This window comes from Hyaena hyaena, unplaced genomic scaffold, assembly GCF_003009895.1.
Source record: "Hyaena hyaena isolate Hyena2069 unplaced genomic scaffold, ASM300989v1 scaffold_670, whole genome shotgun sequence".
Taxonomy (NCBI): domain Eukaryota; kingdom Metazoa; phylum Chordata; class Mammalia; order Carnivora; family Hyaenidae; genus Hyaena; species Hyaena hyaena.
The window spans coordinates 571,745-597,788 of record NW_024081306.1 but is presented as its reverse complement, the minus strand read 5'-3'; the positions used below and the strand labels follow the sequence as shown (position 1 = coordinate 597,788).

At 44.0% G+C, this 26,044-nt stretch overlaps 1 protein-coding gene across 1 annotated transcript in view; it reads left to right on the top strand.

The window, feature by feature from the left end:
* Nucleotides 1-26,044, top strand: part of TRPM1 (transient receptor potential cation channel subfamily M member 1) — a 102,115-nt gene that overhangs the window by 13,266 nt on the left and 62,805 nt on the right. The window contains 5 exon segments of the mRNA XM_039217193.1: nucleotides 14,349-14,428; nucleotides 20,953-21,148; nucleotides 22,422-22,635; nucleotides 23,293-23,417; nucleotides 24,282-24,453. Of these exon segments, the coding sequence (XP_039073124.1) occupies nucleotides 14,349-14,428; nucleotides 20,953-21,148; nucleotides 22,422-22,635; nucleotides 23,293-23,417; nucleotides 24,282-24,453 (787 nt within the window).

Genomic DNA, 26,044 nt, shown 5'->3' with positions numbered 1-26,044 from the left:
CACCCAGAAACTGTGGCCTTCCCCATCTACAGAGCAAGGCTCCTCCTTCAAAAACATGATTCTAAAAAGTATAAGGCCACCCCTGTGCCCCATTCTCTAATGAGGAAGAGAGGCCACACCTATCTGTGAAGCACAGCTTGTGTTTAGAAGTGCCCGTCTGGCTTACCTTTACGTGATCCTGTAAATGAGGAGCAGAGACATCCAACATCCAGAAGGGCATGTGACTTGCAGGAGCTCTCCCCTTAAATGGCTCTGCCTGGGGCTACGGCTAGAAGCTGACCTTGGCTATCTTCCCTTCTCTCCGTTCATTCCCCCCACACATACCCCCAGCCAACCCATTATCTTACCTGAGAATCTGATAGTTTACCCCTTTTTTTCAGGCTCAGTGGAGAGCCCTCAGCTGAGTACAAACTGCCATGTTCCTTGTGCATTGGTTCTCATTGGTGACCAGCACAGCTCTCTGGAAGGTGGGAGAATTCAATATCCCAACACATGACCTGTTTTTATTTCCTCTCCTCCTTCAAATGGTCCAAGAGAAGTGGATGTGGGAGTGGGTCCCACAGGCCTTCATTCCAGGATATCTAAATATCAGTCTGGGTCTGGGGTCTTTTGCTGCATTTGTAGGACCTGAAGGTCTTTCCTGTCAATGGTAAAAATGAGGAGCACGTATCAAAGTCTCAGTACCCTAAGCCCAGCTGCTGCCTGTGTGGCTGGCTCAGCTGCATAATTATCTGGATTGCTCTGGTGCGCTCTCCTTTTCTTCTGTTTTGCTTTGTTTTTCCTCCTAATTGACTATTTGGACTTGCTCAGGACTAATAACCACTGCATTCCACCCAAGGTCAGCAACCCCCTCACTTCAGGTGAAGTCAGCCTGGCAGGTAGCACATGTCAGAAGTGTATCCAGGCTTTGGGCAGAACCACTTTGAATTAAGACCTATCTTATGTGGTTTGACTGCATCAAAAATGACTATTCCGAAAGCAAATGGGTGTCTGCTCACATTATAACAGGAAAACCCAATTTTGATGAAATCCATACAGTGAATTCTGGCAAGACTTTTGTCTTTGTCCATTCAAGCTACTATAATAGAATGTCATAGACTGGGTGGCTCATAAACTTATTTCTCACAGGTCTGCAGACTAGGAAGTCCAAGTTCAAGGTACCTGCAGATTTGATGTCTGGCAAGCACTTCCTAGTTCACAGATAGCTGTCTTTTCACTGCATCCTCACATGGTGAAGGGGCAAGGGAACTCTCTGGGGTCTATTCTCTAAGGGCACTAATCCCACTCACTAGGGCTCCAACCTCCTGACCTAATCACCTCCCACAGGCCTCACCTCCTAATACCCTCACAATGGGTAGGGACTAGGATTTCAGCATATGAATTTTGGGACTAGGATTTCAGCATATGAATTTCTACAACTGTAGAAAAATACATAACCTTTTTAAATTCTGAATTAAACTACTAGTTACTTTCAAGATGTGTCCTAGGATTCCATTATTTGCAATCACAGCTTAAAATATGCATAAATCCAAGATGATGGAATGAGATCTGTTGTGTTATTGGAAGATTACAAAATTAGTGATGCTGCTGAAACATCAAAGGTATTACCATGAGGTTGGCCCCTAGGAGCCGGCTACAGTTGGGGAATCCTGGGCTCGGTCAGAGACTCTGAACACTGGCCAGGTACCATGGGCACATTCTCATTTTCTTTTTTTTCTTTTCTTTTTTGTTTTTTAACATTTACTCATTTTTGAGAGAGAGGAGAGAGACAGAGAGCAAGTGGGGAAGGGGCAGAGAGAGAGGGAGACACAGAATATGAAGCAGGCTCCAGGTTCTGAGCTGTCAGCCGTTCAAGCTCCAGCTGTTTGAGCCCAACACGGGGCTCGAACTCTCCATCCATGAGATTGTGACCTGAGCCAAAATTGGATGCTTTACTGACTGGGCCACCCAGGTGCCCCTCATATTCTTTTAAAAATCAGTTTTAGTCTTCCTTAGAAAATTAAAAACATGAACTGAACAATGAAGCAATTGAAGGAAACAATTCTGCTTCCCCTACCACAAACCCAAGCTGACAAGTTAATACATTTGCTTCTTTTTTCCAGGCTTTATTCAGTATTCCCTCTAAAAAGAGAAATGTCTTTAGAGCAGTGCTCTTTCCAATAGTCAGGGAGCAGCAACAGCCCAGATGTCCATAAGCTGATGAATTCCTGCAATGGGATATTACTGAGGCATAAAAAGGGATGAAGGTGTAGCCCAGATACCTGCTACAACATGGATGAACCTTGAAAAAATTCTGCTAAATTAAAGAAGCCAGCCATAAAAGGCTATGTATTGTATGATTCCATTTATGTAAAATGTTCAGAAGAGGCAAATCCACAGAGACAAAAAGCAGATTAGTGGTTGTGAGGAACTGAAGGGGTTGGGGTGGGGTGGGGTGGTAATGACTGATAATAAGTAAAGGACTTTTTTAGGGATGGCAAACGCTATGGGGTTAGACCGTGGTGTAGTTTCACAATCTTGGGGATATACTAAAAAAAAAAAACACTACACATTTTATTTATTTGTTTATTGAAGTTTATTTATTTATCTTGAGAGAGACAGAGAGAGCTCATGAGTGGGGAAAGGGCAGAGAGAGAGAGAACTCGCAAGTGGGGAAGGGGCAGAGAGAGAGGGGGATCCGAAGCAGGCTCTCCTGATTAGCAGAGAACCTGATGTGGGGCTCGAACTCATGAACCATGAGATCATGACCTTAGCCAAAGTCAGATACTTAACCAACTGAGTCATGCATTGCACATTTTAAAAGGTGAATGTTAGGGTATGTGAATTATAGTAAAAAAGAAAGTAAAAAGGGGGCACCTGATTAGTTCAATCAGTTGAGCTCAGATCATGAGCTTAAGGGTCATGAGTTTGAGGCCTGTGTCAGGCTCTGTGCTGACAGCTCCTAGAGCCTGCTTCAGATTCTGTGCCCCCCTCTCTCTTTTTGTCCCTCCCCCACTAGTGCACTCACGTGCTCTCTTTCTCTCAAAAATAATTAACATTTAAAAAATAATAAATTTTTAAAAAAAGGAAAAGAAAGGAAAAAGGAAAAGGTCACTTCCTGTGGCTTAAAAACCCAGCTCTTCTCCCAGGCTCTAGTCTAGAAGATCATGTTACATTGTCCCAGGAAGGGCCCCCAGAACGAAGAGCGTTGGAGATCTGGGGAAGAGGGAACCCTGGCCCAGGAGAGGCAGGGCCTCTAATGATCCCCAACGTTTCCTCCAGGCCAGCCCTGTCACCCCCAGGGGATGGTGATGATAAAGCACAGGAAATCAGATCTCGAAGCTCTCCCAAGCACTATCACTCAAGTCTCATGTTATCATCCCCACCCTACAGATGTGAAAACTGAGGCCCAGCACCTGAGGGGCAGCCTTAGCGTGGGCCCTTACCTGGGGCTCCTACTGGTTCTCTTTGCTGTAAGGGGCTGTGAGGCTAGGTCTGTCTGGCCCAAGAGTCTCCCTGAAGGGCCCGAGCAGGATCATCAGCCAAACCACTCAGAGATGGCCTGTTGGATGGGGCCCAAGACCTCCTTCCTGGTGGGGTGAGAGTGTAGCAGGTGGAGTCGGAGCAATTGTGGAGTTTTAATCCTTGTGCACACGAAGATCGGTGGCCTGTGCCACTGCCTTGGCAGGGAGATTGTCTGATTCTCTGGGATGGAGTTTCCAGGCACGCAGGTGCGGCCCCAGGTGAGGCCCGCAGGTGCTCCCGGCAGCCAGGCAAGGGCAGGTGGGGCCCTGTGTGGGTACCCAGCAGCCACCTGCATCTGTGTGGGGTTGGTTGGTTTTCCACCAGTGTTCCCACACCAGGCCACTCCAGAGAAGCCAGAAGTCCAGATTTTCACATGCAATCCCCCTCTGGGTTAATAACAGCAGAGAATTCTTTTTGTACACGGGTCAAATCAAGTCCACATGTGGGTCACATGCAGCCCTGGGATGAGCATTTTGAGGTGTTGGCTCTAAATACACACAGGAGACAGACAGCTTGTTTTGGCTAAATGGGTCCAAAAAGCAGTCATTTCACTGTGGGGTTTACTGTTAATTTTGGCCCAAGAAACAGGGTCATTGAGTAAACAGAGACTCGCCTGACAGTAAATCAGCTCTTATGTTTGGAAGCCACTTGCCAGGATTGGTCACAGCTGCCCAGGCCAAAAGCCACTTTCTGCAGTCCTGGCCCTGCCTCCTGCCTCCCCCGTCACCCTGCCCCTCCCTTTCCTCCCACTCCTCCCCCAACGATCTCCAGACCCCACTCCCCCACCCCTCGGCCCCCTCACCCTCCCCATTCCCAGTCCCCATCACCCCACCCCAGCCCCAGGGTGTCCCCCTGCAGACTCCTCCTTCCTCCTGCACATCTCCTAGAGGGTCATCCCCACTGTGTGAGCCACACTCCTGTCTTCCTACTGGTGCCCTGCCTCCCCTTTGCTCCCCTACAATCCAGCCCCATAAATTCATGCTACCCCTCTGCCCACCAATTACTGTGGCCTAAAGTCGCTGCAGAACATGCCCCACCTGCCTCTCCAGTTCCAAAGTCCTCCACATACTCAATCCATGCTCCTCAGCAACCACCCGCAGCTCTGTCTGCCACAGGGCCTTTGCGCATGCTGTTCCAGCACCCTAGAATTCCCTTCTGGTCTTTCACGTCTCAGTTTAAATGTGTAGCCTGTTTAGCCAAGACTTCCCAATCTAACAAGCCTCCCACCCCACCCCACGTGCACACCACATACTCTATCACACTCTCTTCTTTATTCCCTTCATGTTCTTACCACAATCAGCAATGCTCTGGTTTATCTGCTGCCTTGCTTGTTTGCTGTTCTTTGTTACTTGACCACAATGGAAGCCCACTGAGGGTAGGGCCATGACTACGTGGCTCACCTCCACCTCCAGCCCAGAGCCCTGAACCCAGTCAGCCCCATACTGGCCAAATGGTGGCACTCACAAAACACCCAGAACATGAAGATGTGGCAGCCTACTTTCTGCCTTCACTTTGCTACCACGAGAAACCCTCACTAAACACTCATCTCCTGGTGGAGGGGCCCATTCCCATCTCACTGAGGTGGGAAACCCACCCCCACCCCTCCATTTCCTCATCCACCTGCTGCTCAGAACCACCTCTTGCCCTCAACCACCCTGTTCCCCTCCCTCCCCCCTCACTCTCCACATGCATCCTCACTCCCTGTGCACACGCTGTTGCACCCCCCCCCATTCCTTGGCCCCAAATATCTTCAGCCCACCTGTTCAAATCTTGTCCATACTATGAAACTTCCTCTTGTATTTACCCACTCTGAACTCCAGGCACCTGGTGGTTTTTGAACCACCAGGTAGAGCCTTGACAGTGTACCGCCTCTTTTCCCATCATGCATCTTACTATCCTGTGATAAAAATAATGGCCAAGATTTCCATTTAAATCTAGTACCTTCCAGATCCTGTACAAGTGTTATCCCAGCTGAGGCTGAACTATGCAAAGCAGTTTCCATTTCAGAGATGAAGTGGCCGGGCTGCATGTGACCCACACATGGACTTGGGCAGCTCAGACGACTTGGGGGGCATAATGGTGGCACCACCTCTGTGTCTCCTCGCTGGGCCTCACGGACAGACTTCCCAGTGAGCGATCACTCCTGCAGGTGGGATTTTAATCCCCAGTGCTAGCGTTCCTCTTATCTGGCCCTAAAGTGTTTAAAACAACCATTTGAGGGGCATCTTGGTGGCTCAGTTGGTTGTGTCTGACTTCGGCTCAGGTCATGATCTCTCAGTTCGTGGGTTCAAACCCCACGTTGGACTCTGTGTTGACAGCTCAGAGCCTGGAGCCTGCTTCAGATTCTGTCTCCCTCTCTCTACACCCCTCCCCTGCTTACACTCTGTCTCTCTTGATCTCAAAAAATAAATATTAAAAAAAGAATAATAACCATTGTGGTGGGCAGGAATATTTTGAATGAATGGGCAATATCTCTAACCCAACAGGGGGATTTGAAGAGTTTATAAATGAACCACAGGAGGCTCTGCCCTTCTTTCATTTCACAAGGACGCCCTTTGTAAGATTCCATGACTCTTTGCTGTTACCTTGGCGGTACTCAGCCCTGGTAGCAGAGGCTGGAGGACAAGGAGGAATGTTTGACTTAGGGGTCCTCCACCCATTGCCTTTCACCTACATCAGTGACTTGCAGCCATTCGGGAGGTTGAGCCCCTCCCCACGGTGAGCAGAGAGTCCCCTCAGGTGACCTGGGTTACCTCCCTTGTGCTCCCTTGTGCGTCCCACTGAGGGTGTGTGGGCCCAGATGGCCAGACTGTGGTAGGCCGGGTTGATAAGATCCAGGCAGCCTCGGCAATGCTCTGCCCAAGGGATTTATTGATTTCTTTAGTCATTACAGGGTAATGAGCACCTCCTCTCTGCCCGGTGCTCCTGAAGGCACTGGGGATAGAGCAGAGAACTGAACAGGGCTTTGGCTTCCATGGATTTTGTAGGAGGAGAGGGGGAAGGGAAGAGAGGGAAGAGGTTAGTGGGGTGGAATGTATGAAAGACAGAGAACAGAGGGTGGGGGTGTGATGGGGAGCCAGAGAGCCTCCCTGAAGTGCAGACATTTGAGCAGACGGAAACACTGTGAGAGGCTGCAGGCAAAGAGTGGCTCTTGTGCCTTTTGTTTATCCTCAGAAGATTCTAGAATATTTCTGGAGACAGCAGTAACTTGGAATTTTGAACTGAGGTTGTTTTTCAGAATTAATTTTTTTTAAAAACCAGTAGTTGATACTTAAAGCAAATCACTTTTCCCCTCAGGGAAAGTATGTTAGTCACATGCTAGCATATTCATTAGGGAAAAAAAAGATTTTTGGTGAAGCAGAGAAAATGGGGCCATGTTGTGGATACCAGCTGCTGCTCTTGCCCAGGGCTCCAAGCAAGGGCTGAGGTTTGGCACTCTGAAAAGGCCCCTTCCAAGTTTGGGGATAAGGTGAGGGCCAATATTCCCTCAGGGTCACAGATGCCCTGCACCTGCATGTAAAGGAGATGGGGTGGGGGGCACTCCGTGATGGAAGCATTTAAATGCTGCCTGAGACAGAGCAGACATTAATAAAAACAAAAGCCACATCTTTGCTTTCCAAGTTCTTCATCCACCTCAGCATATTAAATCCTGTAAGGCAGTGGTGTTTCCCCCTTTTGATGATGTGGGACCTGAGTCTAGTTGTTCAGGAGCTGGACATTGGTTTTCAGATTGCCCACGCTGCGTTGCCCTAGGGTTTCTTAGGAATTGCCAGTGGGGCTGAGAGGGAGAGCGTATGGTTTGGGGGGCAGGGGAGGGGAGCGAGCTAGCAAGAACAGGGGGCGGGGCCTAGAGATGGAGCGGAGGGAGGAGCTGAGAGGCAGGGTCTATGAGACAGGCTGAGAAGCCAGAGCCTAGCAGGGGCAGGGGGCGGGGCCTAGCAGGGGCAGGGGGCGGGGCCTAGAGATGGAGCGGAGGGAGGAGCTGAGAGGGAGAAGGGTGAGAGGGCAGTGCCTAGAGATGGAAGGGCATTTTGTGGTTGTGTCTTTCCACACCGGCTGGAACCATTCACTCGTCTTCCCTGGTCTTTCATGGCCTTGACATTTTTGCAGAGTACGGGTCGGTTATTTTGTAGGACGCCACTCAGTTTGGGTTGTCTGAAGTCGCCTCCTGATTAGATTCAGGTTACGAATTTTTGGCATTTTTATCCCTCGTGCATTTTATTGGGAGGCTCATGGTGAATCTTTGCTCCATTGCTGGTGATGCTCACTTGGCTTTAGGCGGTGTTGCCCAGATTTGTTCACTGTCAAGACAGCCACTAATTTCCTCTCTGTGATTAGTAAATACCTATGGGAGATACTATGAGATTATGTAAGTGTACTGTTACTCTTCAAACTTTTACCCACCACTTTTAGCCTTCATAAAACATGCATGATAGTTGCCACATGGAGATTTTCTACTCCCATCATTCCTTCTGTATTTATTAAATGACTTACTACTGGAGGAAAAAGTGTTACCATCACCTATATGTATTGAATTACATGTGGATTTGGGGCGCCTGGGTGGCTTAGTCGGTTGGGCGTCCGACTTTCGCTTAGGTCATGATCTCGCGGATCGTGGGTTCGAGCCCCGCGTCGGGCTCTGTGCTGACTGCCAGCTCAGAGCCTGGAGCCTGTTTCAGTCTGTGACTCCCTCTCTCTCTGACCCTCCCCTGCTCACGCTGTCTCTCTCTCTCTCTCTCCTAGAAATAAATAAAACGTTAAAAAAAAATGAATTACATGTGGATTTATACCAGTGTGGGTCCATGGGTTCTTATTTCAGTCAAAAGGTTATACTTCTTTATTGTAAGTATTTATTCTCATGCTCAAATTATTCCAGATAAAGCCAGTGAGAGCCCCTTCAAAGTGGCTCCAGTGTTCTTTTGACAAGTTCCCAAGTCAAAAGTAAATACTTCCTGACTCAACAAGATGTTCCAGGTCGTTTTTTTACTCTCCTTGCTTGAGTCCTGGATTCAGCTGCTTCTCCAAGAAGCCCCAGTTCGCTTCACTGGAGAACAATATTTATATTTGAGCACTAAGTATACTCATTACTGGTATGCCTCTATCCAGAGGCAGGTCTTATGACCACAAGAAAACTAGCAGGAAACGGAGGAACAAGATTTATTACTCCCAAGCCTGGAGCATACATGGCATACCCAAGGGCCACATAGTGAGGACACGGGTAGAGATAGAGGTAGCAGATCTAGAACTCTGACTTTATTAGAGTCCAATGGTGTGTCTGGGGTTTTGAGGGTTCACTCTCTATGGTGAATTTCAAGTATGAGAGCAGGAATTAGGGCACAGGAAGGGCAATGGTCAGTTCTCTAGGTTAACTAACCTTTTATTTTTTTAATATATTTTTTTTATTTTTATTTATTTCTAGAAGAGAGAGAGAGAGAGTGTGTGTGTGAGCAGGGGAGGGTCAGAGAGAGAGAGAGGGAGACACAGACTCCGAAACAGGCTCCAGGCTCTGAGCTGGCAGTCAGCACAGAACCCGACGCGGGGCTCGAACCCACGAACCGCGAGATCATGACCTAAGCGAAAGTCGGACGCTTAACCGACTAAGCCACCCAGGTGCCCCAACTAACCTTTTCTTAAAGAGGGACCTTAGTGCGTGGGGGAAGCCTCGTTCTTTAGTTGGTTGTTTTGCTAGTAGCTGTATCCTACACTTGGCAATATGTTTATTTGAGATGGATGTCTTTGACATGAATGCCTTAGCAATCAAAAGCTGAATGTCAGGTACTCACATGATGAGAGAAAAAGCTTAATGTCCACTTACACTACAGTAACTCTGTCCACCTGATTGTGAGCAGCAGGACTGGGTGACTCTCTTGTAACGCATGGAATATCATGCGTTATACATGAGAGATATACTACAGAGATATCACTTCAGATATGCGGTTATAAAAAGACCAAGGCTTCTGTCTTGTGTGACTCTTGCACTCCCCACTCTGATAGAGGTCACCGCCATGTTGTGATGTGCTTGTGGAGAGGCTCACATGGCAAGGAACTGACTGAGGTGCTGGGCCCAAAACCCTTGAGAGGAAACAGATCTTGGCAACAGCAATATGAGGGAGCTGGGAATGGGTGCCCCCCAGTGGGTTTCCTTCAGATGAGACCATGGCCCCCATCCACAGCTTGTTCGAATCCCTGAGAGAGACAGAGTCAGAAGCACCTAGATTAGCCACATCCAATTCCTGGTCCACAGAAACTGTGAGGTAGTAAATGTTATTGTTTTAAGCCACCAAGTTTGGGGACAATTTGTTATGTTAAGTAATAGATAACTAATACAATGTGTTATATATACTCAGTGTGTGTGTGTGTGTGTGTGGAGAGAGAGAGAGAGTGGGGGGGGAGGGACCACACCTGCCTTTATCTGGTCTCATATCTATCTCTATACATGTTACAAACCGGTTACAAACCGTGGGCTCACACTGATCATTTCAACTTCAGTCCACTGCTACAGGGATTTGTTCTCACCTTCCCCACTCTTCATGCTTGTAACCCTTCTCCAACAGTGAGAAACCTAGCCCCCATTATCCACAATGTATTGATTTCTTTGTTCCGTCCTAGAGTACACAGAAAGTAATTTCAGAATCGCTATCCTATGCCTCTGTGAAAAACTAGCCTACTCATGGGAGTTCAGTATTTGTTATTGCTCTTATTGTCTTTAATTGAAGGCATATAGTCCAAACACCGTGAACTCTATCTTAAAAGGGGGGGAGCAGTTATGCTCTCCCAGCTTCTCTGGGAAGTGAGGAGTGACATGCAAAAGGGGAAGCATATTTTCTTTCCAGACAGCAAATGCTCTGCTTGGCTATTTTGCACTGGATTGTTCTAACACTCCACATGAGAAGGGCTGGGGCCCATGCTTCGGGGGCTTGCCACTCTGAAGTCTCTCCTCTGGGCAGATGCAACCACTTTGCTTTTGTTAGTGATGTGGTTTTCAAGCAGTCATTAAATTACTTGGAGACAAAGGTGTACAGTGTTGCTTTCTGAAGGCCCCTAGGGAAGGTTCTGAGTTATAATCATTCCTGTTATTCAAAAAGAAGTCAAGTGACCAGCTGACTGTTAATATCTTCCCAGAAAGACTCGGGGACCCATAGGTCCTTCCAGAGAGATGAAAGCCCTGATCAGACTGTCTCCGCATGACTAAGACCGGAGCCAGGACTATCTGTGAAGCAACAGAAGTGGCATTGGGTCCTTGACATGACCTCATTTGAGAAGGGCGTCTGTGACATGTGGTCACTGCCGCCCCTCTCTGAGGAGGCAGCATCCATGGACACAAGAGAACCCTTAAATCGGAATTGTTCCCCAGGTGGGTGAGGGCCACGAGACCTTCAGGTCACAGGTCACAGGTCACACTGTGACTCACTGTGACAGGTCACACAGGCTTACTCTAGAGACTGTGGGAGAGTGGCCATGAACATGAGGCTCTGCCCCCCGCAGTTCCTCCAAGATCTGATTCAGGGTTCTCCAGGTTTCACATGCTAGGCTGCTCCATTTCCCTGTGCCTGCCAACCCACCCTCAGAGATACCCACACGTTATATACGCACATTTTACACGGCACACATGCCACATGCATGGCACACAGTACACATATTACACACATCACACATACAGTCAAACCCACTCACATGCACACCCTCACACATGTGTACACATCACACCACACACACACACCACATATACATTGTACACATGCACAAATACATCACACAAGCATGTATGTCACACATACACAAATATCACAGTGTACGTGGAGTCAGGCCTGAAGGACACACAGGGAAGGATGCAGTCTCCCTGGTAAGGTGGACAGGTTTCCTTCCTGCCTTGCTCGGCTCCACAAAGCCACCCTGTGCTGCCGACCTCCTTCAGCGTGAGTGCAGGCATCACATCCTCTGACACTTCCAGGGGGTGGTGATCCAGCTTGCTCTGGAAGTCCCCAAGCACCCCAAGCACTCAGCACAGCACTTTGCACAAAAAACACCTTCAGCAAATGGATGTAGGTGAAAGAGAGGTCAGCAAATGAAAAATGACAGCACCTAATTATTAGAGGGGCAGAGGGGTTTTTCCATTTTTTAAAACTTGCTTTATTTACATTTTCATTTAAGACACACTTTTTATATTTTTAAATAGGTAATATCTTTAGATAACTCAAAATTTTAAAGGGAAGAAAAAACCCAAAATTTTAATTTGTTAAAATGTTTATTTATTTTTGAGAAAGAGAGAGATGGAGACAGAGTGTGAGCAGAGGAAGACAGAGAGAGAGGGAGATACAGAATCTGAAGCAGGCTCCAGGCTCTGAGCTGTCAGCACAGAGCCCAATGTGGGGCTTGAACTCATGAACTATGAGATCATGACCTGAGCTGAAGTCAGATGCTTAACCGATGAGTTACCCAGGTGCCCCGATAACACAAAATTTTAAAGGAAAGAAACAAGTCCTGTACATGCATTTATTGCATCTTTATTCATGTTTGCCAAAAGTCAGAAACCACCAACTTCAATGGGTGGATGGATAAATAAACTGTGGCTCAGTCAGACAATGAAATATTACTCAGTAGAGGTGCCTGGGTGGCTCAGTCAGTTGAGCGTCTGACTTCAGCTCAGATCATGATCTCACTGTTCATGGGTTCGAGCCTCAAGTGGGGCTCTGTCCTGACAGCTAGCTTGGAGCCTGGAGCCTGTTTTGGATTCTGTGTGTGTGTCTCTCTCTCTCTCTGACTCTCCCCTGCTCACACTGTCTGTCTCTCTCTCAGAAATAAATAAAAAACATTAAGAAAAAATAAATATTACTCAGCAGTAAAAAGAAACGAGCTATCAGGTCATGGAAAGGCATAGAGGAATCTTGAGTGCATATTAGTAAAGGAAAGAAGCCAGTCTGAAAAGGCTAAACACATATGATTCCAACTATAGGACATTCTGGAAAGGGCAAAACTATGGAGACAATAAAAAGATGAGTGGTTACCAGGGGGTGGAGGAAGATAGGGATAAATAGGCAGAGCACAGAGGATTTTGAGAACAATGAAACTGTTCTGCATGATACTAGAGTGGTGGATACATGTCATCATGCCTTTGTCAAATCTCTAAAATATTCAATACTAAGAGTGAACCCTAAGAAAACTATGGACTTTGGGTGATTATGAAGAGTCAGTATAGGTTCAACTGGGGTAAAAAAGGTAAAAGGTACCACTTTGGTAGACAAAGCTGATAATGATGGAGGCTGGGCATGTGTATATGAGAACTCTCTCTACCTCCTTTTCAATTTTGTTATAAACTAAAACTGGTCTTAAAAAATAAAGTCTTTCTCGGGGTGTCTGGGTGGCTCAGTCAGTAGGGCGTCTGACTTCAGCTCAGGTCATGATCTCATGGCTCGTGAGTTTGAGCTCCGTGTCAGGCTCTGTACTGACAGCTCACAGCCTGGAGCCTGCTTCAGATTCTGTGTCTCCCTCTCTCTCTGCCCCTCCTCCACTTGGACTCTGTCTCTTTGTCAAAAATAGATAAGCATAAAAAAATTTTTTAAATGAAGCCTTTTTCAAGAATTTAAAAAAGCACCCAGCCTATGGGTGTGTCCTCTTCACCCATCACCCATGTTCCCCAAGCCTCCAGATCCCCTCTCTTGGGGGGAACCATGTTAGCTGCTCCTTGTGAGCCCTTCCCAGTATATTGTGTCTATTTTCAGGCAAATGTGTTTTTATATTAATAATTCTTCCCTGTATCAGAATGACAAAACCCTAGAGATTATTCCATGTCTTGCTTTTTCACTTACTACAGCTTGTTGATCTTTCCATATTGATACAGAGAGAAAGTCTTATTTTTTTAATAGCCACAGAGAATTCTATTTATGATGTTTCATAACACACTTAACAATACCCTACTGATAGACAGTAGGTGATGTCCAGTCTTTTGATATCATGAAGAGTGAATGCAATAAATGAATATTGTAATTTTGCATGTGTTCAGGGATATTGATAGAGTAAAATACTAAATTGTCGAAAGATATATGCTTGTAATTTTGATATTATTGCCAAATTTCCCTTGATACAAATTGTACCAACTTCTCACTCCAACCACCATTTTATATGAGTACCTATTTCCTCACAACCTTCAATATTATTAATTATAAAAATAACATTCAGTGAATCTGAGCACCAGTTAGAGTCCCCTTTGAAATTACTATGGTGTGTGGGTGCCTAGTAGTCCAGAGAAGACTAGATTCTTGACAGCAGACAAAGTCCTAATAGGAGACTTGCAGACTTTGTTGGCTTTTCCAGTAACTCACATTTATACCAGGGCTTGTCTGGGCACTGACTTGCTTACTCCAGGGTGGCATAATGACCTCTTTGCAGCCTCTGACTTGCATGCAAAGGCTAGGTTTTGTATCCTTATGGAAACCATGAATACCTACTTCCAAACCATTTCTCGGAAAAAGATCTTTTAAGAATTGCATCCACCATTATAGAAGGTGTCTATTCAGGTGTTTTGGGCAAACTTCCTGTTAATGATTTTTTAAATTTTTTAATGTTTATTTTTGAGAGAGAGACAGACAGACAGAATGGAAACAGGGGAGGGGCAGAGAGAGAGGGTGACACAGAATCTGGAGCACACTCCAGGCTCTGAGCTGTCAGCATAGAACCAGACGCAGGGCTCAAACTTACAAACCATGAGATCATGACCTGAGCTGAAGTCAGACACCTAACCAACCGAGCCACCCAGGCGCCCCAATAATTTTTCTTTAAGTAAAACAATGAACTCTGATGATAGTGTTGCAATATATTGGTTTAATTTTCATTTCTTTCTCTTCCAGGGACAGAAAGCTTGGATAGAAAAAACGTTTTGCAAACGAGAATGTATCTTTGTAATTCCCAGCACTAAAGACCCTAACAGGTAAATTGGAAGTCACCTCTAAGACCAAACCGGCACTTGTTCACCATTTGCCAGCACCTATTCTTGTATTTGTTGGAGGGGGAAGAGGAGGCAAGAAGAATGGCCAGAATCCATTCCCTACGGAAGGCATTAACCAGGGAATACTTCAGTTAAGAAGCTTCTCTGTCAGGGGTCACCTGGGTGGCTCAGTCGGTTGGGCGTTCGACTTTGGCTCAGGTCATTATCTCGCGGTTCATGGGTTTGGGCCCTGTGTCAGGCTTCTGAGAGCCTGAAGCCTGTTTCGGATTCTGTGTCTCCCTCTCTCTCTGACCCTCCCCTGCTCATGCTGTCTCCCTCTCTCTCAGAAATAAATAAAACATTAAAAAATTAAAAAAAAAAGAAGAAGAAGAAGCTTCCCTGACAGGATGCAGGAAAGATTCTTGTCTACACTCATCCTAATCTTTTTTTTTTCTTAAATAGTTTATTGTCAAGTTGGTTTCCATATAACACCCAGTGCTCATCCCAACAAGTGCCCTCCTCCGTGCCCATCACCCCCCTTCCCTTCTCCCTCATCCCCATCAGTCCTCAGTTTGTTCTCAGCCTTCAAGAGTCTCTCATGGTCTGCCTCTCTCCCTTTCCCCCATCATTTCCCCCTTCTTCTCCCCCTTGTTCCTCCGTCAAGTTCCTCCTAATCCTCCTATACGTGCAAACATACGGTATCTGTCCTTCTCTGCCTGACTTATTTCGCTCAGCATAACACCCTCAAGTTGCATCCATGTTGCTACACGTGGCCAGATTTCACTCTTTCTCATTGCCATGTAGTATTCCATCATATAGATAAACCACATCTTCTTGATCCATTCGTCAGTTGATGGACACTTAGGGTCTTTCCATGTTTTAGCTATTGTGGAGAGTGCTGCTATGAACATTGGGGTACATGTGCCCTATCACTCCTGTATCCCTTGGGTAAATTCCTAGCAGTGCTATTGCTGGGTCATAGGGGAGTTCTATTGTTAGTTTCCTGAGGAACCTCCACACTGTTTTCCAGAGGGGCTGCACCAGCTTACATTCCCACCAACAGTGTAGGAGGAGCCCATTTGTCCACATCCTGGCCAGCATCTGGAGTCTCCTGATTTGTTCACTTTAGCCACTCTGACCAGCGTGAAGTGGTATCTCAGTGTGGTTTTGATTTGTATTTCCTTGATGATGAGAGATGCTGAGCATCATTTCATATGTCTGTTGGCCATCTGGATGTCCTCTTTGGAGAAGTGTCTGTTCATGTCTTCTGCCCATTTCTTTGCTGGATTGTTTGTTTTTCAGGTGTGGAGTTTTATGAGTTCCTTATAGATTTTGGATGTTAACCCTTTATCTGATATGTCATTTGCAACTATCTTTCCGATTCTGTCAGTTACCTATTAGTTTTATTAATTGTTTCCTTTGCCATGCAGAAGCTTTGTATCTTGATGAGGTCACAGTAGTTCATTTTTGCTCTTGATTCCCTTGTCTTTAGGGATGTGTCAAGTAAGAAATTGCTGCAGTGGAGGTCAAGGAGGTTTTTTCCTGATTTCTCTTCTAGGGTTTTGATGGTTTCCTGTCTCACATTCAGGACCTTTATCCATTTTGAGTTTATCTTGGTGTATGGTGTGAGAAAATGATCTAGTTTCATTCTTCTGCATGTTTTTGTCCAATTCTCCTAGCACCATCTGTTAAAGAGGTTGTCTTTTTTTCCATTGGATAATCTAATATGAACTCTCATAACCAGATGGGCCCACAGTTTTCTTCCTAGTCTTAGGGAGATCAAGATTTCCAGGGTAGCTTCATGGCTTCTTGTTAGTGTTTCATAATGCTATTTAGATAAACAGGTACCTCCACCACGGTTAAGATCTGAATGGTTAAGTGAACTAGATGTAACTCTATGAAAAGGTGTACTTTGTACACAAAATGTCAATTTCATTCACCTACATGAAAATGAATCTGTTGGAGTGCTTAAGTGGCTCAGTCAGTCGAGTGTCTGACTCTGATTTCAGCTCAGGTCATGATCCCAGGGTCATGGGATGGGGCCCTGCGATGGACTCCATGTTGAACTGAGCATGGAGCTTACTTAAGATTCTCTCTCTCTCTCTCTCTCTCTGCCCCTCTCCTGCTCCTGTGCCTCTCCCCCCTCCCCCCGTATCTCTCTCTCTCTCTCTGAAATTAAAAACAATTAGGGGTGCCTGGGAGGCTCAGTTGGTTGAGAGTCTGACTTCGGCTCAGTTCGTGATCTCATGGTTGGTGAGTTCGAGCCATGTGTTGGGCTCTGTGCTGACAGCTCAGAGCTTGGAACCTGCTTCAGATTCTGTGTCTCCCCCTCTCTGCCCCTCCTTCACTTGTGCTCTTTCTCTCTCTCAAAAATAAATAAACATTAAAAATTATTTTTAAAAATTAAAATAAAAAATTTTAAAGAAAATGAATCTGTTATAAACTAAACAGAAGGTCTTCTCAAGCCATGAAAGTGATCAGAAATGAATTTAGCTAAACTTTCTCATCTCTGAGGACAACAGCTATGAGCTGAGTTTGGAGAGCCACTGAGAGGATTCACTCAATATGAAATCCATGCAGATAGGATCACTGACAGAGTACACAGACTCTCAGACATCACCTAGGCTGAATATGACACATGCAACCTCAGCCCCACCGTGTCTGCATGTTCGACCCCTCCACCCCCACCCCCACCCCACCCCCGTAGATTCCCCTCCCGGCTTAAGTGCCAGTGATTATCCCCCAAGGCAAGAAATATGCATTAGGAGATAATGTCAAAGGTCACAAAAGTTGTCCTTTTGTTGCACCTAAATGTCCCTCCTTATTTCAGTGGCGCCTAGACCCTCCTTGATAGAGACTAACTACGCCCGCCCTCCAGCATCTGGTGCACTGTAGTCCCACCACACAGCCAAGTGGCTAGGCAGCAGAAGGAGCTTCAGGGACTCACACATGAGATTCTTCTGAGAGTTGCATACATTCTCTAGCATGGGGTTAAAAAAAAAATCCTGGAATGAAAAAGTAACCATTTAAAGTCCCTGGAAATGATCCCAAGGGCCAATAGGAAATAAAGAAATGTCTATTCACAAACACCTACAAAAATTCCGTAGAAAGGCTAGAATCTGTGGTATTTGAGCCGAGAGAGCTCTGTCCCTTCCCCCTCCTGGTTCAGTAAGATCAAACTACACCTTAAGGAAGCAGAAGGAAATAATAAATAAAATGGAAGTTAATAAAATAGAAAAATTTGAAGCAATAGAGAAAAATCAATGAAACCAAAAGCTACTTCTTGAAAAAGATCAACAAAATTGACAGACCTTCAGGTAGACCGATGAAGAATTCAAATTACTAGAAAAATTACTAGAATTCAAAAATGGAAGGGCATTATTACCAATCTTACAAAACTACAAATGAATAGAAAAGAATATTATGATTTATATACTAATGACAAGAAATTAAATAACTTAGATGAAATGGACAAATTCCTAGAAAGACACAAATTACTAGACTGATTCAAGGAGAAATACACCATCTGAGTAGACCTATAAGAAATGAAGACATAGGATTAGTATCAAATATGACCCACAAAGAAAAGCTTAGGTCCAGATAGCTTTACTGCTGAATTGTACCAAATATATTTTTTTAAATCTCCAGGAGTCAATTCTTTTTTTTTTTTAATGTTTTATTTATTTCTGAGAGAGAGAGAGACAGCGTGAGCAGGGGAGGGTCAGAGAGAGAGGGAGACACATAATCGGAAGCAGGCTCCAGACTCTGAGCTAGTGGTCAGCACAGAGCCCGATGCGGGGCTCGAACCCATGAACCGTGTGATCATGACCTGAGCCGAAGTCAGATGCTCAACTGACTGAGCCACCCAGGCACCCCTGCACCAAATATTTTTAAAAGAATTACACCAATAATTACAAAAATGTTCAAAAAATAGAAGATGAGAGAACATTCCTCAACTCAGTTCCCAGTTTCATGAGGCCAGTACTACATGGATATTAAAATCAGACAAAGACACCACAAAAAAGGAAAACTACCTAACAATATCTTTCGTGAGTATGGATGCAGAAATCCTGAGCAAATACTATCAAACCAAATACAGCAACATATAAAAACAAAATCAATGGGATTTATCCCAGCGATGCAAAGTTGGTTTCACATTAGAAAATCAACTAATGTACCCCAATGTTCATAGCAGCACTCTCAACAATAGCTAAAACATGGAAAGAGCCTAAGTGTCCATCCACGGACAAATGGATCAAGAAGATGTGGTTTATCTATACCATGGAATACTACATGGCAATGAGAAACAATGAAATCTGGCCATGTGTAGCAACATGGATGGACCTTGAGGGTGTTATGCTGAGCGAAACAAGTCAGGCAGAGAAGGACAAATATCATATGTTTGCACGTATAGGAGGATTAGGAGGAACTTTACTGAGGATCAAGGGGGAGAAGAAGGGGGGAAATGGTGGGGGAAAGGGAGAGAGGCAAACCATGAGAGACTCTTGAATGCTGACAAAAACTGAGGACTGATGGATGTGGGGAAGAGGGGGGAGATGGGCATGGAGGAGGGCACTTGTGGGGATGAGCACTGGGTGTTATATGGAAACCAATTTGACAATAAACTATTTGTAAAAAAAAATCAACTAATGCAATACATCATATCAATAGAATAAAAATAAAAATCACATGATCATCTCAACTGACAGAAAAGCATTTGGTAAAATTCAACACCTTGTATTATTTTTAAAAAATTAGAAAATAGGAATAGAAGGGAGTTTCTTCAACCTAAAAAGGACATGTATGAAAATCTACAGTTAACATCATACTTAATGGTGAATGATTGGATGCTTTACCCCTAATATCAGAGACAAGGATGTCCACTCTCACCACTACTATTTAAAATTGTACTAGAGGTCTTAGTCAAGAAAATTAGGAAAAAGAAATAAAAGGCATCCATAATGGAAAATAAAAAGTATCTATCTTTATTGGCAGATGACATAATCTTGTATATAGAAAATCTTAAGGAATCACTAAAAACCTCTTGCTTATTAACTAATAAGCAAGTTCAGCAAAGTTGAAGTGTAAAAGAAATCAGTAAACAAAAATTACATTTATTTCTATCTACTTGCAATGAACAATGAAATATAATGAAACTTACAAAAGAATTCCATATACAATATCATCAAAAAGAATAAGATACTTCAGAAAAACTTAGAAAAGAAGTGCAAACCTGTACTCCAAAACGTGCATAACACTGCTGAAAGAAATTAACAAAGATCTAAATAATAGGAAAAACAGCCCATGTTCATGGATCAGAAGAGTTAACATTGTTAACAATACTAACAAAATGATCTACAGATTCAATGCAGTCCATAACAGAATCTCCGCTTGCTTCTTTCCAAAAATTGGCAAGCAAACTGAAGTGGATTTGCAAAAGATACAGAATAGCCAAAGCAATCTTAACAACAACAACAAAAAAGAACAAAGTAGGACTCACACACTACTTGATTTCAAAACTTACTACAAAGCTACAGTCATCAAAGTAATGTAGTACTGGCATAAGGATAGACATATAGACTGATGGTATAGAATCGAAAGTCCAGAAATATGCATACATCTGTAGACAATTGATGTTTCATCAAGGTTGCCAAAACAAACGGAGAAAGAATAGTCTCTTCATCAAATGGCATGGAAACAAATGTGTATCATGATGCAAAAAAATGTGTTTAGACCCCCACCTCACACCATATATAAAAATTAGCTAAAAATGTATCCAAAACCCAGGGCACCTGGGTAGCTCAGTCTGTTAAGCATCTGACTCTTGATTTCAGCTCAGGTCATGATTTCAGTCTTGGGATCAAGGCTCACATTGGGCTTGGCTCTGGGAATGGAGCCTGCTTAAGATTCTCTCCCTCCCCCTCTGTCCCTCCCTGGATCAAGCTCTCTCTCTAAAATTAAAAAAAAAAAAAAAAAAAAACTATCAAAAACCTAAATGTAGGGGCTAAAACTATAAAACTCTTAGACAAGAACATAGGAGCAAATCTTCATGACTTTGGATTTAGCAAAAGAGTTAAATTTGACAATAAAAGTATAAGCAGAAAAAGGATTATATTTTCAAAGTTACTCATATAGAGAAATGTTTTATTAAGCAACAAACAAATTCAACAATTTGAAAAATCCTGGAAGATTTTTCATTAGATTTCACATTAGAAAATGTGAACAATACTTTGTTACAGCATATTCGATAATTGATGCCCATGTTGATGTTTTCAAGACATCAAAAAAGAGTTAAAATACATTCGGTACAGAAAGGCAACTATCCAATGTGTTTTAAATGGACTGGTATGTAAAGAGATTTAAGTTGGTTACCTGGAAAAGACCATCATAAGGAACATTTCTATCCCTAACAAAGCCATATAAGGAAGGTGTTAGTCTGCCCCTGTTCAGGTGCTACCTTCCTGTTTAGTTTAACCTAAACATTTGAGGAAAATGTTATAGAAAGACTGTTTTGCCCTTGTTTTCAGGTGTTGTTGTGGCCAGCTCACCAACCAGCATATCCCCCCCCTTCCGAGTGTAACATCCAGCAAAAATGAAGAGGAAAATAAACAAGTGGAGACTCAGCCCGAAAAATGGTCTGTCAGCAAACACACCCAGAGCTACCCAACAGATTCCTATGGAACTCTTGAGTTCCAAGGTGGTGGATACTCCAATAAGGCCATGGTAAGACAGGACTTAGAAAGGGCCAGGAGAAAGGGTCTGCACTGAGCCCGGTCTCCATCAGAGGCCCAGCCTCCCAGACCCCTAGACTGCAGACACCTGGGTCTTCTTTCAGGGGCGTGGCTCAGTCTTCCTAGGTATTTCATTGCAAAGGCAAGAAATATAACTGCACACTCAACTTTTTAGCCATGAGATTTGGAAACTGAGCACTTTATAAAGAACACATAGTATCATTAAATTCATATCAGAATTATGAATCCACAAATCATGCAACCATACTCATCACTGAGTGACAAGTGAGAAATTACACTATTTGTTTTTTGAGGTTGTTTGGGGTTTGCTTTTGTTTTTTATAACTGTGGACCTTCCACTTCCCCTTGAATGGGTTAGGAGTGTCTGGAAATATTTCCCTCTGAAGTCCATCCACAGCCTCCCTGGGCCTGCATTCAGCTGGCCCAAGAAGACTAAGGTCTTTCACATTTTCATGTAAACAAGGAGTGCCCTCTGCCTTTCGGATGAGCCCTGCCAGAGAGGGGAGGCGTCAGCACTGTGATCCCTTTCAGCTAATTCTGAATAATACTCCCACATGTCCAGTCAGATCGTTTTTTCAATTTCATTTTATTCCACTGGCTCAACGTCACTGTTCAAATAAAATTCAGTTGTGTTCCAAATAGCACAACATACAGTCTTCTGGAATGGCACCCTGCATATCGACATGGACACAAAGAGGCAGTTCATAAGGGTCAAGGCATCTGACCATTCATCTCTTCTTCACCTTGAGGGGAAGGTCAAGTCCATAGGTTAGCCCAGGATCCCCATTCTCAGCACCCACATAATGTGGTCAATGGACCACTCCCTCAACAATGCCCTGGCTAACCTCTGGAGATGTGGTTCTAGCTGGGCCAGTTTTCGAATTGATTTTTTCAAGATTGAGGGTTGCCAGGTAAAACACAGGAGGCCCAGGTATATTTGAATTTCAGATAAACAATAGAGAATTTTTTAGTATAAGCACATCCCAAATACTGCATAGGTCATACTTATGATAAAACATTTTTCAATGTTCACATAAAATTCAAATTTAACTGGGTGTCCTATATTTTTATTTGCTAAATCTGGCAACTCTTCCAAAGTTCCTTTCCCTCACTTAGCCACAGACTCACACAGAGGGACAGAAAGCCAAAACCACTTTTGTTTGGGCAAGAACAGTAGCCCTGTACCCCTGTGATATGAGAGGAAAACCAAGAACAGGTACTGAGCATCACATACTCTTTTGCAGTACATCCGAGTGTCCTATGACACCAAGCCAGATTCACTGCTTCATCTCATGGTGAAAGACTGGCAGCTGGAACTCCCCAAGCTCTTAATATCTGTGCATGGAGGCATCCAGAACTTTGAGATGCAGCCCAAGCTGAAACAGGTCTTTGGGAAAGGTCTGATCAAAGCCGCCATGACCACTGGGGCCTGGATCTTCACTGGGGGCGTCAGTACCGGTAAGAGAGGCTCCTTCCCTTGCTATAAATATACAAACCCAGAACTCATTATAGTTCCCAAAGAGTTTTTGAATAATTAAGATAAAAAATAAAAACATATTGCAACCTGACAACATTTATGACAGAAGTGAAATCTTTGTCCAGTAGCTTGTTTTTTATTTTGATGTGATTGTGATAATGGTCAACATTTCTGGCACACACGATGTGCTATTCCTTGAATTGAGCCCTGTACAAGCCTCGTTTTCATTGAGGCCCTTGACAATCTTTTTTGCTATCCTATGGGAGAGGATACAGAGGAAGGGAGAGGTTAGGGGCATGCGAAGCAGTCTGACTCTCAACTTTGGCTGAATGTAGCCGAGGACTGCCAAGGCTCCCCACTCACTTCCATCTTTAGGTCTTAGAAATTTGTAAAGGAAATACCTGTACCATTGCTTTGATTTTTTTGTCTTTGTTTTCCCTTTTCTAGGAGCTAATGCAGGGTGACCAGTTATCATGAGCTCAGACTTCTGGTGTATTTTCTTTTAATGATGAAGATCATTACACTTCAATCCTATTCCATAGGAAATGGAGTGGTTCAGAGAAGGGGTCCCTAAAGTTCATAAATAATGGTATGATGGGAGGAAAGGGCCTAAAAATATGATCCATGGCTGTTTACAGGTGTTATCAGCCACGTAGGGGATGCCTTAAAAGACCATTCCTCCAAATCCAGAGGTCGGGTTTGTGCTATAGGAATTGCTCCATGGGGCATCGTGGAAAACAAGGAAGACCTGGTTGGAAAGGATGTAAGTGTTTTCTTCCCAGATATTGGCAATTTCTTCAAATCAAAGTCTTTATTTTGAGATAATTGTGGATTCCCCTGCAGTTGTAAGAAATAATAAAGAGAGGTACCATATGCTTTCTCCAATGGTAACATCTTGCAAAACTGTGGTATCACAACCAGGATATTCATATCAATATAGTCAAGATGCAGAACATTTCCATTACCACTAGGATCACTCATGTTGTCCTTTAATTTACATACCTAATTCCCTCTCACCTCTACCACCTCTTTAACTCCTGGCAGCCACTAATCTGCCCCATATCTCTATAATTTTATTATTTCAAGAATGTTCCATAAATAGTACCATGCACTATATAACCTTGAGGATTCTCTTTATGTGATTTTTTTTTGGTTGTTGTTGTTTTATTCCACATTCCTAGAGAACCATCCAGGTTGTCGTGTGTAACAATAGTTCATTCCCTCTTATTGCTGAGTGGTTTCCCATAATATAGGTGTATACTGCAGTTTGTTTACCTGTGTATCTGTTGAAGTGAATCTGAGTTGTTTCCAGTTTGGTGATCACAAATGAAGCTACCATAGATGATCAGGATTTTATGTGTTATTGTCAGTTTTCCTTTCTCTGTAGTAAATGCCCAGAAATGTGATTGCTGGGATGTCATTATCTAAAATGATTTATTTTTTTTCTAATTTAATATAGAAATTTGCAAACACAAATTCTTCCATAGAGAGGACAGGGAAGCAAGAGTAGGTTTAAGTGCACAATTAGATGAAGTTGCCACTACATAATGTATGTATTCTGCTGCTTCCCCTGGTAGTCTTAATGTCTAAGTTCTGCAGTGCTGATCTGTGTCATGCATTTTGCCAGGTAACAAGAGTGTACCAGACTATGTCCAACCCCCTAAGCAAGCTCTCATTGCTCAACAACTCACACACTCACTTCATCCTGGCCGACAATGGCACCCTGGGCAAATACGGTGCCGAGGTGAAGCTGCGGAGGCAGCTGGAGAAGCACATCTCTCTGCAGAAAATTAACACAAGTAAGTTCTGGCAAAGGTAATGGGTATGGGCTGCCATTCCTACCATGAAGCCCAGGCTTAAAAGGAAACTTCCCAAGTGTGTTTAGAGTTTCTACTTTGATTCTCATCAGATCCACAGAAAAACAGATCAACAGACTTGTCTAGAGCTGTTAGCCTGGCCAAGTACCAAATCACACTGAACTGTGTGGTAATACTCAGAGAGTGGCCATGTGAGAAACAGCCATACAGCAGCTGTCATGGTGATGGCATTGCCCACCATGTTGCCCAATGTAATTGCTGTAGTTATTTTTGTAATGTTTGAACAGGAATAAAGTTACTCACTCAAAGACATAGTAGGATATCTCCTGTTAACTAAGTGTTAGTTGATCATTAAATTAAATAGCTCTGTAGCTCTGGGTCTCTCACCCACACTAAGGTGGGCTGGGCTGGGTGGGGAGTTCTGTGGAAACAGATGCAGGGACTACCTGCTCCCCATGGCCCCACCTATGCTGGTCCAGGTAGCACAGCCCTACAGCAGAGCTGCTCCCTGGGAGGAAGGTGGTGAGGTCAAGCTCAAGAGAAAGGAAAAACCCACAACCAGATGAAATGATAATGACCAATTAGGAAGAAAATAGCTGCTGTCATCTCTTGAAATGTGCTCCGCTCTAGTAATACTTATTGCCAAAATATTATTAAAAGATTTTAAAGACTATTTTGTTTTTACTCTCCCTGATAAGGTTTTTGTGAAAGCCAGTCTAAGTCCTGGAAATGGTCATTGTCAAGCCCAGTTAAGGACCCGTGAGATGGCACAAGTGGTTAGAATGGTTGCCTGCTAAGGGGACTGTGGATTTCCAGGAATCAAATCTCGATTGATAAACTGCTTGGTGACTCACTTTTTGTTCTCACATTTTTAATTGTCTTGGACTCATAAATTTTCACACTGCCCAACTTCATCTGATCATGTGACTTGTGGGCTTCCCTTTGTCATCCTTTGCCTAGGGCTCTGAGTGGGGCAGGGACAGCAAAGGGGCGCTCAGTCGTCACCTCTCACAGCTTGGAGCTTTGGGGAATCCAGCCTACACCAAGAAGAACCAATTTTACCCTGTTTCTAGAAAATGAAGTGATTTGACCACCATATTCCTGAAGATCTAGAATGCCAAGACTTGCTTAGCTTGGTCATCTCAAAAACAGGGTCCACCTCATATTGATCCATTTTTCTGGTATCTGTTGGCCAGGCCTGGCACAAAGCAGACCCTCTGTGCATATTCACTGAAATGAACTTCACTGAGATTATTCTGGTAGGAGAAGAGAAAGTAGGAGAAGAGAAACTCATTCAAAATTTTTAAGAGTTCCTAACTATAGAAATGCATCATGGAAGCAAACCAGAAACTTTGAATTCAGCCACTTGAAATGTTTAGATTTCTTCCTAACATACACTAACAGATTTTATCTGAAGGCCTTCAGAACTATAAGACAAAGGACAGTTCTCCTACTTGCCATTTGTTGATGTTGATCAAGTAACTCTCATCACAACTAATGGACACCTGAGGAAACATGCTCAGAATATAACTTGTCCTGGCCAGTCTGGGGTAAAATTGTCAAGTAGACAAAT